This window comes from Canis lupus, chromosome 19, assembly GCF_048164855.1.
Source record: "Canis lupus baileyi chromosome 19, mCanLup2.hap1, whole genome shotgun sequence".
In the NCBI taxonomy this organism is placed as follows: Eukaryota; Metazoa; Chordata; class Mammalia; order Carnivora; family Canidae; genus Canis; species Canis lupus.
The window spans coordinates 53246135-53259799 of NC_132856.1; the positions used below are offsets into that span (position 1 = coordinate 53246135).

Here is a 13665-nt window from a genome sequence, read left to right on the forward strand (position 1 = left end):
CTCTCTCTCTCTGTGACTATCATAAGTAAATAAATAAAAAAAAAAATTAAAAAAAAATTATCAAACGTCAAATGTTTTATTTTTTTAAAAAAGATTTTATTTATTCATTTTAAAGAGAGAGCATGAAACGGGGGGCCAGAGGGAGAGAGAAAAGAAGACTCCCCACTGAGTGGGGAGCCCAACATGGGGCTCAATCCTAGTACTCTGAGATCATGACCTAAGCTAAAGTCAGATACTTAACTGACTGAGCCACCCAGGTGTCCCTATAATTACCAAATGTTATGAGGAAACAGCATCATAAACAGTATAATTTTTTAAAATGACTACCCGTTAACCCTTTCCAGACTTAACAATTGTTGATGCTCTGCTATATCAGCTTCAGGTTTTTATTATTTTTTTAAAAAATTAATAATATACATACAGAAGGCACCCATCTCTTACTCCTCTCTATTAGTCTTCATCCCATCCCAAGATGGTTTTTGCCAGCAGTGATGCTCTTCCTGCTGGTCTAGGAAACACACATTTGATTGACTCCATCTTTTCCATCAGATTCATCAACAATATGGAACCCAGAAATGATACACATGTTTCAGATTTCCTTCTCATGAGAGTGACAGAGAATCCAGAACTGCAGTTCCCCCTATTCATTCTGTTCGTGTCCATGTACCTGGTCACCATCCTGGGAAACCTGCTCATCATCCTGGCTGTCATCTATGACTCCCATCTCCACACCCCCATGTACTTCTTTCTCTCCAATCTGTCTATTAATGACATCTGTTTAAGCACAACCACCATCCCAAAGATGCTGGTGAACATCCAAACACAGAATCAAAGCATCACTTACACAGGCTGCCTCGCACAGATCTGCTTTGTCCTGATTTTTGCAAGTTTAGAAAGTAGTCTTCTTGCAGTAATGGCTTATGACCGCTATGTGGCCATCTGTCATCCACTGAGGTACACAGTCATCATGAACTCCCACCTCTGTGGCCTCTTGATTCTACTGCCTCTGTTTATTATCATTGTGGATGCCCTGATGCACAGTCTGATGGTGTTGCATCTGTCCTTCTGCACAGAACTTGAAATCCCTCTCTTCTTCTGTGAAGTTGTTCAGGTTATCAAGATTGCATGTTCTGACACCCTCATCAATAACATCCTGATATATTTTGCAACCAGCGTATTTGGTGGTATTCCGCTGTGTGGAATCATTTTCTCCTACACTAAGATAGTGTCTTCTGTTTTGAGAATGCCATCAGCAGGTACGAAGTATAAAGCTTTTTCTACCTGTGGGTCTCACCTGTCAGTTGTGTCTTTGTTCTATGGGACCGGTTTGGGGGTGTACATTAGTTCTGCTCTCACTAGTTCTTCCAGAAACACTGCAGTGGTTTCAATGATGTACACTGTTGTCCCTCAAATGATGAACCCCTTCATCTACAGCCTGAGGAACAGGGACATGAAGGGAGCCTTGAGGAAACTCATAAGTAGAATGCCTTCTCTTCTGTGACTCTGTCATCTGCATGGACTGGGGTTTCTAGAATGAGTCAAAGTGAGAGAAATATTGAGTGAGCCAGAATATCTGGTTCTTGCATCACCAAGCTCTTGTAGAATGACTAGAGAACATAATGGGTAAGTTCATTTTAACTTTGGGTTGAAACTTGATTCTTCTTTGAATAGCTCTGTGACATTTCAAAATTGAGTTCCAATTCCTAAGCTCGGTATTTTTGATGAAGTCCTCACAAGCCATCCCAAGACAAGGGTTACACTGATCCTGAAATATGAGAAGAGAAGTAGGAGAAGTTGGATAAGTCAGAGAGAGGATCTAATAAGTCTGTGGTTATAGCAGAGACTTGATTTTGCCTTATTTTATGGTTAGTGCCATGTGAATCGCACTCCAGGGGAGAGCCAAATGTGAAACATAGGGGGAGCTTTTCTTTCATACTCCAGTAATTCTTGGGATCAGTCATGGGTAAACTGTGTCAGTTTTCTCTTTTTAACTGGTTTTTTATGGTTTCACATCTCACATTTAGATCTTTAATCCATTTTGAGTTTATTTTTGTGTATGTTAGAAGTCCTAGCTGCAGCAATCAGAAAACAAAAAGAAATAAAAGGCATCCAAATCTGCAAAGAAAAAAGTAAAACTTTCACTACTTACAGATGACACAATACTCTATATAGAAAACCCAAAAGGCTCCATCAAAAAACTGCTAGAACTGATAAATTCAGTAAAGTAGCAAGATACAAAATCAATGTACAGAAACATGTCACATCTCTATACACCAATAATGAAGCAGCAGTCATTTTAGAATGACTAGAGAACATAATGGGTAAGTTCATTTTAACTTTGGGTTGAAACTTGATTCTTCTTTGAATAGCTCTGTGACATTTCAAATAGCTCTTGATTCTTCTTTGAATAGCTCTGTGACACTTCAATATTGAGTTCCAATTCCTAAGCTCGGTATTTTTGATGAAGGGCAACACCAGCATTAACAGTATAGATCCTCAATTTTATCATCTATAAAACTGCCATAATGGGATTATCTCAGTGGTTTGAGATGAGCATTAGACCTTTGATCCTTATTAGTGAGGAAACCATCGTATCTTCTAAGAGAATGTAATCCTGATTGTATAATGTAAAAACAATATATTTGTATTTTCCTGATCGGTGATGGTGGGGAGCTTTTCATTTATCTGTTGGTCATCTGTATGTCTTCTTTGGGAAAGTGTCTACTCATGCCTTCTGCCCAGTTTTTAAATTGAATTATTCATTTTTTGGTTGTTGAATTTTATAAGTCCTTTATGGATTTTGGATATGCACCCTTTATCAGATATGTCATTTGCAAATATCTTCTCCTATTCCATTTTTTGCCTTTTAGTTTTGTTGATTGTTTCCTTAATTGTACAGAGGCCTTTTATTTTGATTAAGTCTCAATAGTTTATTTTTGCTTTTGTTTCTCTTGCCTCAGGAGGCACATCTAGAAAGAAATTGCTACAGCTTATGTCAAGGAGGGGACTGCCAGTGTTTTCCTCTAGGATTTTTATGGTTTCAGGTCCCACATTTAGGTCTTTAATAATTTTGAATTCATTTTGTGTTTGGTGTAAGAGAATGGTCCAGTTTCATTCTTCTGCATGTTGCTGTTCAGTTTCCCAACCCCATTTGTTGAGACTGTTTTATCCATTGGATATTCTTACCTGCTTTATCAAAGATTAGTTGTTCATATAGTTGAGGTTTTATTTCTGGGTTCTTTATTGTGTTCTATTGATTTGTGTGTCTGTTTTTGTGCCACCATACTGTCTTGATGACTACAGCTTTGTAATATAACTTGAAGCTTGGAATTGTGATGCCTCCATCTTTGTTTTTTTTTTTTTTCAAGGTTGCTTTGGCTATTTGGGACTTTTGTGGTTTCATACAGATTTTAGGAATTTTTGTTCCAGCTCTGTGAAAAATGCTGTTGACATTTTGATAAGGATTGCATTGAATGTGCAGATTGCTTTGGGTAGTATAGACATTTTAACAATATTTGTTCTTCCAGTCTATCAGCATAGAATGTCTTTTTTTTAAAGATTTTATTTATTTATTCATGATAGACATAGAGAGAGAGAGAGGCAGAGACACAGGCAGAGGGAGAAGCAGGGTCCATGCAGGGAGCCCGACGTGGGACTCAATCCTGGGTCTCCAGGATCACGCCCTGGGCTGAAGGCAGGCACTGAACCGCTGAGCCACCCAGGGATCCCCAGCATAGAATGTCTTTCGATTTCTTTGTGTTATCATCAATTTCTTTCACTAGTGTTTAATAGTTTTCAGAGTACAGGTCTTTAACCTCTTAGGTTTGTTCCTAGATATCTTATTATTTTTGGTACAGTTGTAAATGGGATTGATTCCTTCATTTCTCTTTCTGCTGCTTCATTATTGGTGTATAGAGATGTGACATATTTCTGTACATTGATTTTGTATCTTGCTACTTTACTGAATTTATCAGTTCTAGCAGTTTTTTGATGGAGCCTTTTGGGTTTTCTATATAGAGTATTGTGTCATCTGTAAGTAGTGAAAGTTTTACTTTTTTCTTTGCAGATTTGGATGCCTTTTATTTCTTTTTGTTTTCTGATTGCTGCAGCTAGGACTTCTAACATACACAAAAATAAACTCAAAATGGATTAAAGATCTAAATGTGAGATGTGAAACCATAAAAAACCAGTTAAAAAGAGAAGAAGACATTAATAGAGATTTTCTCAAAGAAGACATACAGATGGCCAAAGACACACGAAATGATGCTCAATATCACTGATCATCAGTGATACAAATCAAAAGTACAATGAGATATCATCTCACACCAGTCAGAATGGCTAAAATCAACAACGACAACAACATCAACAACAACACAAGAAGCAACAGGTGTTGGAACACCTGGGTGACTCAGCGGTTGAGCCTCTGCTTTCAGCTCAGGGGTGGTCCCAGGGTCCCGGGATCGAGTCCTGAATAGGGCTCCCCATACGGAGCCTGCTTCTCCCTCTGCCTGTGTCTGCCTCTCTCTGTGTGTCTCTCATGAATAAATAAATAAAATCTTAAAAAAAAAAGAAACTACAGGTGTTGACAAGGATATGGACAAAGGGGAACCTTCTTACACTATTGGTGGGAATGCAAACTGGTGCAGCCACTGTGGAAAATAGTATGGAGATTCTCAAAAATTTAAAAATAGAACCACTCTATGATCCAGCAATTGTACTACTATGTAATTGACCAAAAAATACAAAGACACTAATTCAAACGGATACATGCACACCAGTATTTATAGCAGCATTCTCTACAAAAGCCAAATTATGGAAATAGCCCATGTGTCCACTGACTGATTCAGTGGGATATGGACTGGACACATGGGATACACACACACACACACACACACACACACACTGGAATATTACTCAACTATACATTATACAATGGAATATTACTCAACCATCAAAAGAATGGAATCTTGCCATTTGCAATGATATGGTTGGAGCTAGAGAGTACAATCTATGCAAAATTAGTCCAAGAAAGATATTGCCACATGACTTCACTCATATGTGGAATTTAAGCAGCAAAACAAATGAACAAAGTATTAAAAAAGAGAGAGGCAAACCAAGAAACATACTCTTAACTACAGAGAACAAACTGATGGTTACAAGAGGGGAGATGGGTGTGGGGATGGGTGAAATAGGTGATGGGGATTAAGGAGCACACTTGTTGGGAGGAGCACCAGGGGATGTATGGAATTGTTGAATCACTATTGTACACTTGAGACTTATAATACACTATGTTATTTAACTGGAATTGAAATAAAAACTTTTTTAAAAAATGGGAAAGAGCCAGTCTCTTCAAAAAATTGTATTGGGAAAACTGGACAGCCACATGAAAAGAATGAAACTCGACCACTTTCTTATAGCCTATGCAACTTTCATGTTTTTAAGTGTACAATATGGTGGCAAAATTACACTCATGGTATTTACCAAACATTGCATCTGTTTCTATAGCTTTCATGAATCAAAGGGAAAATCTGTAGCCATTTATGAATAACTTGATCTAATGTAATGTCACAGGACCTGCCCTTGACAACTTCTAGTCTACTTTCTATCTCTATGATTTTTCTTACTCTAGATATTTCATCAAAGAGAAGTCATAAAATAAAAGTTCTTTTGCATCTGGCTTATTTTACTTAGCATAATGTTTTCATGGTTTGTCCATGTTTTAGCATATTTCAGAACTACATTCCTTTTTATGGCTGAAAAATAATCCAGTATATGTGTGTGTGTGTGTGTGTGTGTGTCTACATTTTGGGTCTTGTCAGTAATACTGCTATGAACATTGTTGTATAAGTACCTGTTTGTCTTCCTGATTTGGATTCTTTGACTATATACCTGGCAGTGAAATTGCTGGGTTGCATAGTAAGTCTTTGTTTAGCTTTTTTTTTTTTTTAAAGATTTTATTTATTTATTCATGAGATACACAGAGAGAGAAGAGAGGCAGAGACACAAGTAGAGGGAGAAGCAGGGCTCATGCAGGAAGCCTGACATGGGACTGGATCCCTGGTCTCCAGGATCAGGCCCTAGGCTGAAGGCAGCGCTAAACCGCTGAGCCACCTGGGCTGCCCTCTTTGTTTAGCTTTTGAGGAATTCCCAAACTGCATTCAATTCCGAATTCAGAAAGTTTATGTCCTCTGATTTTGTTCTGTGTAAAATTGTTTAGGCTCATTGGGGCTTCCTGAAATTCCATCTGAGTCTGAGGATCAGTTTTTCTATATCTTGATAAAGGCATTACCGCTTTTTGCACAAAAATAGTATTGAAAGGGATCTCATATATGGTCATTGAATCTCTGTATTTCTTTGTATAGACTGACATCTTAATGATGTCTTTCTACCTGTTAGCACCAGGCACAGTTCCATTTATTTAGATTTCCTCCAGTTTATTTCAGCCATGCGTTTTGTTTTCAGTGTACAAGTCTCTTATCTCCTTGGTTAAATTTATCTCTAGGTGTTTCATTGTTTTAGATGCTATTTTAAACAGAATAACTTTCTTCTATTCAGTTGCTTCTTTCAGATGTGTAAGAACACAACTGATATTGGTGTGTTGATCACCTATCCTGCAACTTTGCCCAGTTCTTTTTTTTTTTTTTTTTAAAGATTTTATTTATTCATTCAGGAGAGACAGAGAGGGAGAGAGAGAGGCAGAGACACAGGCAGAGGGAGGAGCAGGTTCCATGCAGGGAGCCCGATGTGGGACTTGATCCCGGGTCTCCAGGATTACACCCTGGGCCAAATGCGGTGCTAAACCACTGAGCCACCCGGGCTGCCCAGCTTTGTCCAGTTCTTTGCTCAGTGCCTTTCCTGTGGACTCTTTAGGGTTTTTTATATATAAGATCAGGTCCCTGTGAATAGAGATAGTTTTACTTCCTCCTCTCCAATCTGGATGACTTTTATTTGGTTTTCCTGACTAAGAGCTCTGGCTTGAACTTCCAGTTCCATGGTGACCAGCAGTGGTAAGGCAGGCTTCCTTGCCTTATCCCTGATGTTAGGGAGAAAGCTTTCAGTCTTTCAAGTATGGTGTTAGCTGTGGGTTTTCCATTAAAGCCATTTAACATCTAGAGGAATTATTGTATTATCCCTAGTTTTCTGAGTTTTAAATTATTATGATACAGATGCAATGAAGTGCCGAGACACCTGCACCCTGATGTTTCTAGTAGCAATGTCCATAATAGCCAAACTGGAAGGAGCCTCGGTGTCCATCGAAAGATGAATGGATAAAGAAGATGTGGTCTATGTATACAATGGAATATTACTCAGCCATTAGAAACGACAAATACCCACCATTTGCTTCGACATAGATGGAACTGGAGGGTATAATGCTGAGTGAAAGAAGCCAATCGGAAAAGGACAAACATTATATGGTCTTATTCATTTGGGGAATATAAAAAATAGTGAAAGGGAATAAAGGGGAAAGGAGAAAAAAATAAGTGGGAAATATCAGAAAGGGAGACAGAACATGAGAGACTCCTAACTCTGGGAAACGAACTAGGGGTGGTGTAAGGGGAAGTGGGAGGGGGGTGAGGGTGACTGGGTGATGGGCACTGAGGTGGGTACTTGATGGGATGAGCACTGGGTGTTATTCTATATGTTGGCAAATTGAACACCAATAAAAAATAAATTAAAAAATAAATTATTATCATGAATGGGCTTTGGATTTCATGAAATTCCTTTTCTTCATCAATTGAGATACAGTTTTTCATACTTTTGTTTATTAATGTGATGCATTTCCTTGATCTACTTTCTTATGTTAAATCATCTTGAGTTCTTGGATAAATATTATTTGGTTATGGTAAATTATCCTTTTAATTTGGTGTTGGATTCAATTTGTTAATATTTTGTTGAGGATTTTTGTATCTGTATTTATCAGGGATATTCTTTTGTAATTTTACTGTGATGTCTTTATATGGGCTTGGTGTCAGGGTAATGCTGGGTTCATGAGATGATTTAGAAAATGTCTCCATCTCTTAAAATTTTTTGGAAGAATATGAGAAATATTGGTATAAATTCTTCTTTAAATGTTTGGTAGAATTAACCAGTGAAACCCTGTCATCAGGAGGTTTTTTGTGTTGGGCGGTTTTTGATTAGAGATTCAATCTCCTTCCTCATTATTTATCTGTTCAGATTTTCTTTTTTCATGATTCAGTCTTGGCTTTGTTTACGTTTCTAGGAGTCTCTTCATTTCTTCTAGGTTATCCAGATTGTTGGCATATAATTGCTCATAGTATTCTCTTATGATCTTTTGTGTTTCAGTTTTTAAAAAATATTTTATTTTTAAATTTTAATTTAATTTTTAAAAAAGATTTTATTTATTGATTGATGAAAGACACAGAGAAAGAGGCAGAGACACAGGAAGAGGGAGGAGAAGCAGGCTCCATGCAGAGAGCCCCATGTGGGACTTGATTCCGGTACTCCAGGATCATGCTCTGAGCCAAAGGCAGACGCTCAACCGCTGAGCCATCCAGGCATCCCAGTATTTTATGTTTTTTTTTTTAAAGATTTTACTTATTCATGAGAGACACACAGAGAGAGGAAGAGACACAGGCAGAGGGAGAAGCAAGCTCCATGCGGGGAGCCCGATGCAGGACTTGATCTCAGGACCCCAGGATCATGACCTGAGCCAGAGGCAGACGCTCAACCATTGAGCCACTCAGGTGCCCCTCTGTGGTATCAGTTGTAATGTTTCCTCTCTAATTTCAGATTTTTTTTTTTTATGATAGTCACAGAGAGAGAGAGGCAGAGACACAGACAGAGGGAGAAGCAGGCTCCATGCACCGGGAACCTGATGTGGGATTCAATCCCGGGTCTCTAGGATCGCGCCCTGGGCCGAAGGCAGGCGCTAAACCACTGCGCCACCCAGGGATCCCTAATTTCAGATTTTATTAGAATCTTCTCTTTTTTCTTAGTCTAGCTAAATTTTCTCAATTTTGTATATCATTTGGAAAACCAACTCTTTGTTTTGTTGGTCTTTTATATAGTTTTCATGGGCGCCTGGGTAGCTCAGTCAGTTAAGCATCTGACTCTTGGTTTTGGCTCAGGTTATGATTTCACAGGTGGTGAGATGGAGCCCTGAGTCAGGGCTCTGCACTCAGCAGGGAGTCTGCTCAAAGATTCTCTCCCTCTGCCCCTCCTCCAACTTGTTCTCTCTCTCTGTCTCTCTCAAATAAATAAATAAATAAATAAATAAATAAATAAATAAATAAATAAAATAAATCTTTATGTAGTTTTCTGGTCTCTATTTCATTTATTTCTGCTCTTTGTGTTTACTTCCTTCTAAGTTTGACCTCAGCTTGCTTTCCTACTTGAGATCTTTTTTTCTTTTTCAAGTGTAGACATGTATCACTCTAAATATCTCCCTTAGAACTGTTTTTGGAGCATCCCATCGTTTTTAATATATCGTGCTTTCATGTTTTTGTTTCAAGGTGTTTTTATTTCCCTTTTGATTTCTTCTTAGACTTATTGGTTGTCCAGAACTGTATTGTTTAATTTCCACATATTTGTGTGTTTTCCAGCTTTCCTCATGTTATTGATTTCTTGTTTCATAGCATTTTGGTTGGAAAGAATACTTGTTAAGATTTTATTTTTATTTTTTTTGTTTTTTTAATAATAAATTTATTATTATTTTTTTTTTGGTGTTCAATTTGCCAACACACAGAATAACACCCAGTGCTCATCCTGTCAAGTAATCTTTATAAAACTGCCAAGACTCTTTGGGAACCTATCATATGATCTATCCTGGAGAAAGTCCTATGAGCACTTGGGAAAAATATGTATTCTGAGGTTGTCAGTTGAATATTCTGTATGTCTGATAGGTCCATTTGGCCTGATGTATGGTTCAAGTCTAATGTTTCCTTGTTGATTTTCTGTCTGGATGATTTCTTCATTGTTGAAAATGGGGCATTGAAGTCCCCTACTATTATTGTATTGTTTATTTCTCCCTTTGGTCTGTTGGTATTTGCTTAATATTTAGGTGCTCTGATGTTGGGTGCATATATATTTATGGTTTTTATATTTTGGCAGTGGGACCCAGTAATGGGGGTTGGTCTGGGAGCATGTAGGAGCATAGTTGGAGGGGTTGGTTACAGATGAGCTCAGTGGTATAAACCAGTGACAGAAGGCAAGGTCTGATGCATGTCCACAAGCAACTGTGGGGGCCCCAGCTTTTGGTGAGTTCTTTTTTTTTTTTTTTAAGATTTTGTTTATTTATTTATGAGAGACACAGAGAGAGACAGAGAGGCAGAGACATAGGCAGGGGGAGAAGCAGGCTCCATGCAGGGAGTCCGAAATGGGACTCAATCCCGGATCTCCGGTATCACACCTTGGGCTGAAGGGCGCTAAACCGCTGAGCCACCCAGGCTGCCCTTTTGGTGAGTTCTTTTGCTGCACGATCTCTCCCAGGCATGCACACTGCCATGGAGGTTGGTGATGAGTATCAGGCTGGTGGCTTACAATGCACAGCTGGAGGGACTATCTCCAAGTGAGCAGCACATGGTGCTAGGGGCCAGCAAGAGGGTCTGGGGTAGTGCTTTGCATTCACACAGCTTCAGAGGCTTGAGCTGGCTGCTGGTGTGGGTTAAGGGCTCAGAGTACAGGGGGAGGAATGTGAGGGACTCAGGTGGATGGTGTTACTGAACATGAATAACTGGGGTGAAAGGGAATGCAAGGAGTGGACTTTGTTTTTTTCTGTGACAAAATATGCTAGGTTTTTATGCACTTCAGGTCCCAGTGAACTGAGATCAGTTCTGCTATTCGTATCCCCTGCTTTTTTTAATTTTTTAATTTTTTTATTTTTTATTGATCCTTGCCTTCTGATTATGTCTCAGCTTTGCTAGTCTGGGTGGGGTGGAACTTAAGGCATGTGCGATGCCCTGAAACACTGGGAAACTGATGGCTCAACCACTCGTTCTTTTCTGGTACGGGGACTCTTTCCATCTGAGGTCCCTCTTGGTGCTCACAAATGTCAACTTGGGGAATAGGGTAATGAAGGCAAAATGAAACTGGTTTCCTTCTCGTGTGATTGTTCTCAGGTTTTACCACTGTGTTGGTAAAATTTCTTAAGTGTACTCCAGAGCTCTCTAAGAGTTGTTTTTGTTTGTTGAATACGTGTCTAATTTTTTAAAAATTCTATTTGTTTGAGAGGGAGACAGAGCAAGCATGAGCTGAGGAGAGAGGCAGAAGGGAAGGGGAGAAGCAGAATCTCCACCGAGTAGGGAGCCTTTTGACAGTGGACTCACATGGGGCTCACCCAGGGCTCGATCCCAGGACTCTGTGTTCATGACCTGAGTCGAAGGCAGGCTTAACCTACTGAGCCATCCAGGTAGCCCTGAATTGCACCTTGATTATATATCCATCTTCTTTGCCTCTTTTTATAATTTTTTAAAGATTTATTTTTGTTTTTTTTTTAAGACCTTTTATTTTATTTACTCATGAGAGATACAGAGCGAGAGAGAGAGGCAGAGACACAGGCAGAGGGAGAAGCAGGCTCCACGCAGGGAGCCCGACGTGGGACTCGATCCCAGGTCTCCAGGATCATGCAGTGGGTTGCAGGCGGCGCTAAACCGCTGCACCACCGAGGCTGCCCTAAAGATTTATTTTTGTAAGAAAGAGTGCAGCAGGGAGAGGGGCAAAGGAAGAGGGAGACAAGCAGACTTCCCACTGAGCAGGGATCCCAGGACTCTGAGATGGTGACCTGAGCCGACATCGAGAGTCAGATGCTTAACTGATGGAGCCACCTAGGTGCTCCTGCTTCTTGTTATAGTTTTTTACATAAAGTCTATTTTATCTGATGTAAGTATAGACACCCCTGCTCTCTTTTGGTTTCCATTTGCATGGAATACCTTTCTCCACATCTCCACTTTCAGTTTATGGTGTGCTTAATTGATGAAGTGAATCTTTTGTAAGCATGATATAGCTAGATTAGATTAAATCTCATGATAGGGATTAGAAAAAAAGTCTATTCATCATTTTATGTGTTTTGATCAGAGAATTTTACATTTAAGTGATTATTGATAGGTGAGTTCTTACTATTGCCATTTTGTTAACTGTTTTCTTGGTGTATTGTAGATCCTTTTGCTCCTTTCTTCCTATATTACTGTCTTCCTTTGAGATTTGTTGATTTTCTGTGATTTGTTGATTCCTATTTTTTTTGTATAGGGTTTTGATGTGTGGTTAATATGGGGCTTACATTAAACATTTTAGTTGTAACAGCCTGTGTTAAGCCAACAACTTAATTTTGATTACATACAAAAGCTCCACCCTTTTACTTCCTTCATTTCATATTTTTGGTGTGTCAATTTATCTTTTTATATTGTATGTTTGTTCAATTATTGCAGTATAGTTATATTTAATAATTTTGTTTTTTACCATTACCCTAGAGTTACAAGTGATTTACACAGCACCCTTAAAATGTTATATTTTTCTATATTTGACTATGTTTTTACCTCTATCACTGAGTTTTATATTTCAATATGTTTTCATGTTATTAATTGACATTTATTTTAGCTTGAAGAACCACTTAGAATTTCTTTTAAGACTGGTCTAGTGGTGATGAACTCCTTCAGTTCTTCATCTTTATCTCTCCTTCAGTTCTGAAGGACAGCTTTGCTGTGTAATGATTTCTTTTTTTGGTAATGTATTCTTGGTAGGTTTTTTCTTTCAATATTTTGCATAAAGCATCTCACTCTCTCCTGGCTTTCAAGATTTTTGCTGAGAAATCTGCTGATTGTCTTATGGGGTTTCCCTTGTATTTTTTTAATTTATTTTTTATTGGAGTTCAATTTACTAACATACAGAATAACCCCCAGTGCCCGTCACCCATTCACTCCCACCCCCCGCCCTCCTCCCCTTCTACCACCCCTAGTTCGTTTCCCAGAGTTAGCAGTCTTTACGTTCTGTCTCCCTTTCTGATATTTCCCACACATTTTTTCTCCCTTCCCTTATGTTCCCTTTCACTATTATTTATATTGCCCAAATGAATGAGAACATATAATGTTTGTCCTTCTCCGATTGACTTACTTCACTCAGCATAATACCCTCCAGTTCCATCCACGTTGAAACAAATGGTGGGTATTTGTCATTTCTAATAGCTGAGTAATATTCCATTGTATACATAAACCACATGTTCTTTATCCACTCATCTTTCGTTGGACACCGAGGCTCCTTCCACAGTTTGGCTATTGTGGCTATTGCTGCTATAAACATCAGGGTGCAGGTGTCCCGGCGTTTCATTGCATTTGTATCTTTGGGGTAAATCCCCAACAGTGCAATTGCTGGGTCGTAGGGCAGGTCTATTTTTAACTCTTTGAGGAACCTCCACACAGTTGTCCAGAGTGGCTGCACCAGTTCACATTCCCACCAACAGTGTAAGAGGGTTCCCTTTTCTCCACATCCTCTCCAACATTTGTTGTTTCCTGCCTTGTTAATTTTCCCCATTCTCACTGGTGTGAGGTGGTATCTCCTTGTGGTTTTGATTTGTATTTCCCTGATGGCAAGTGATGCAGAGCATTTTCTCATATGCATGTTGGCCATGTCTATGTCTTCCTCTGTGAGATTTCTCTTCATGTCTTTTGCCCATTTCATGATTGGATTGTTTTTTTCTTCGGTGTTGAGTTTAAG

At 38.9% G+C, this 13665-nt stretch overlaps 1 protein-coding gene across 1 annotated transcript; it reads left to right on the forward strand.

The window, feature by feature from the left end:
- The first annotated feature begins 562 nt into the window (after positions 1-562).
- Positions 563-1501, forward strand: LOC140611374 (olfactory receptor 7G1-like). The gene has a single exon (XM_072788153.1). The coding sequence runs from the start codon at positions 563-565 to the stop codon at positions 1499-1501; it is 939 nt and encodes a 312-aa protein (XP_072644254.1).
- Positions 1502-13665: the final 12164 nt, after the last annotated feature.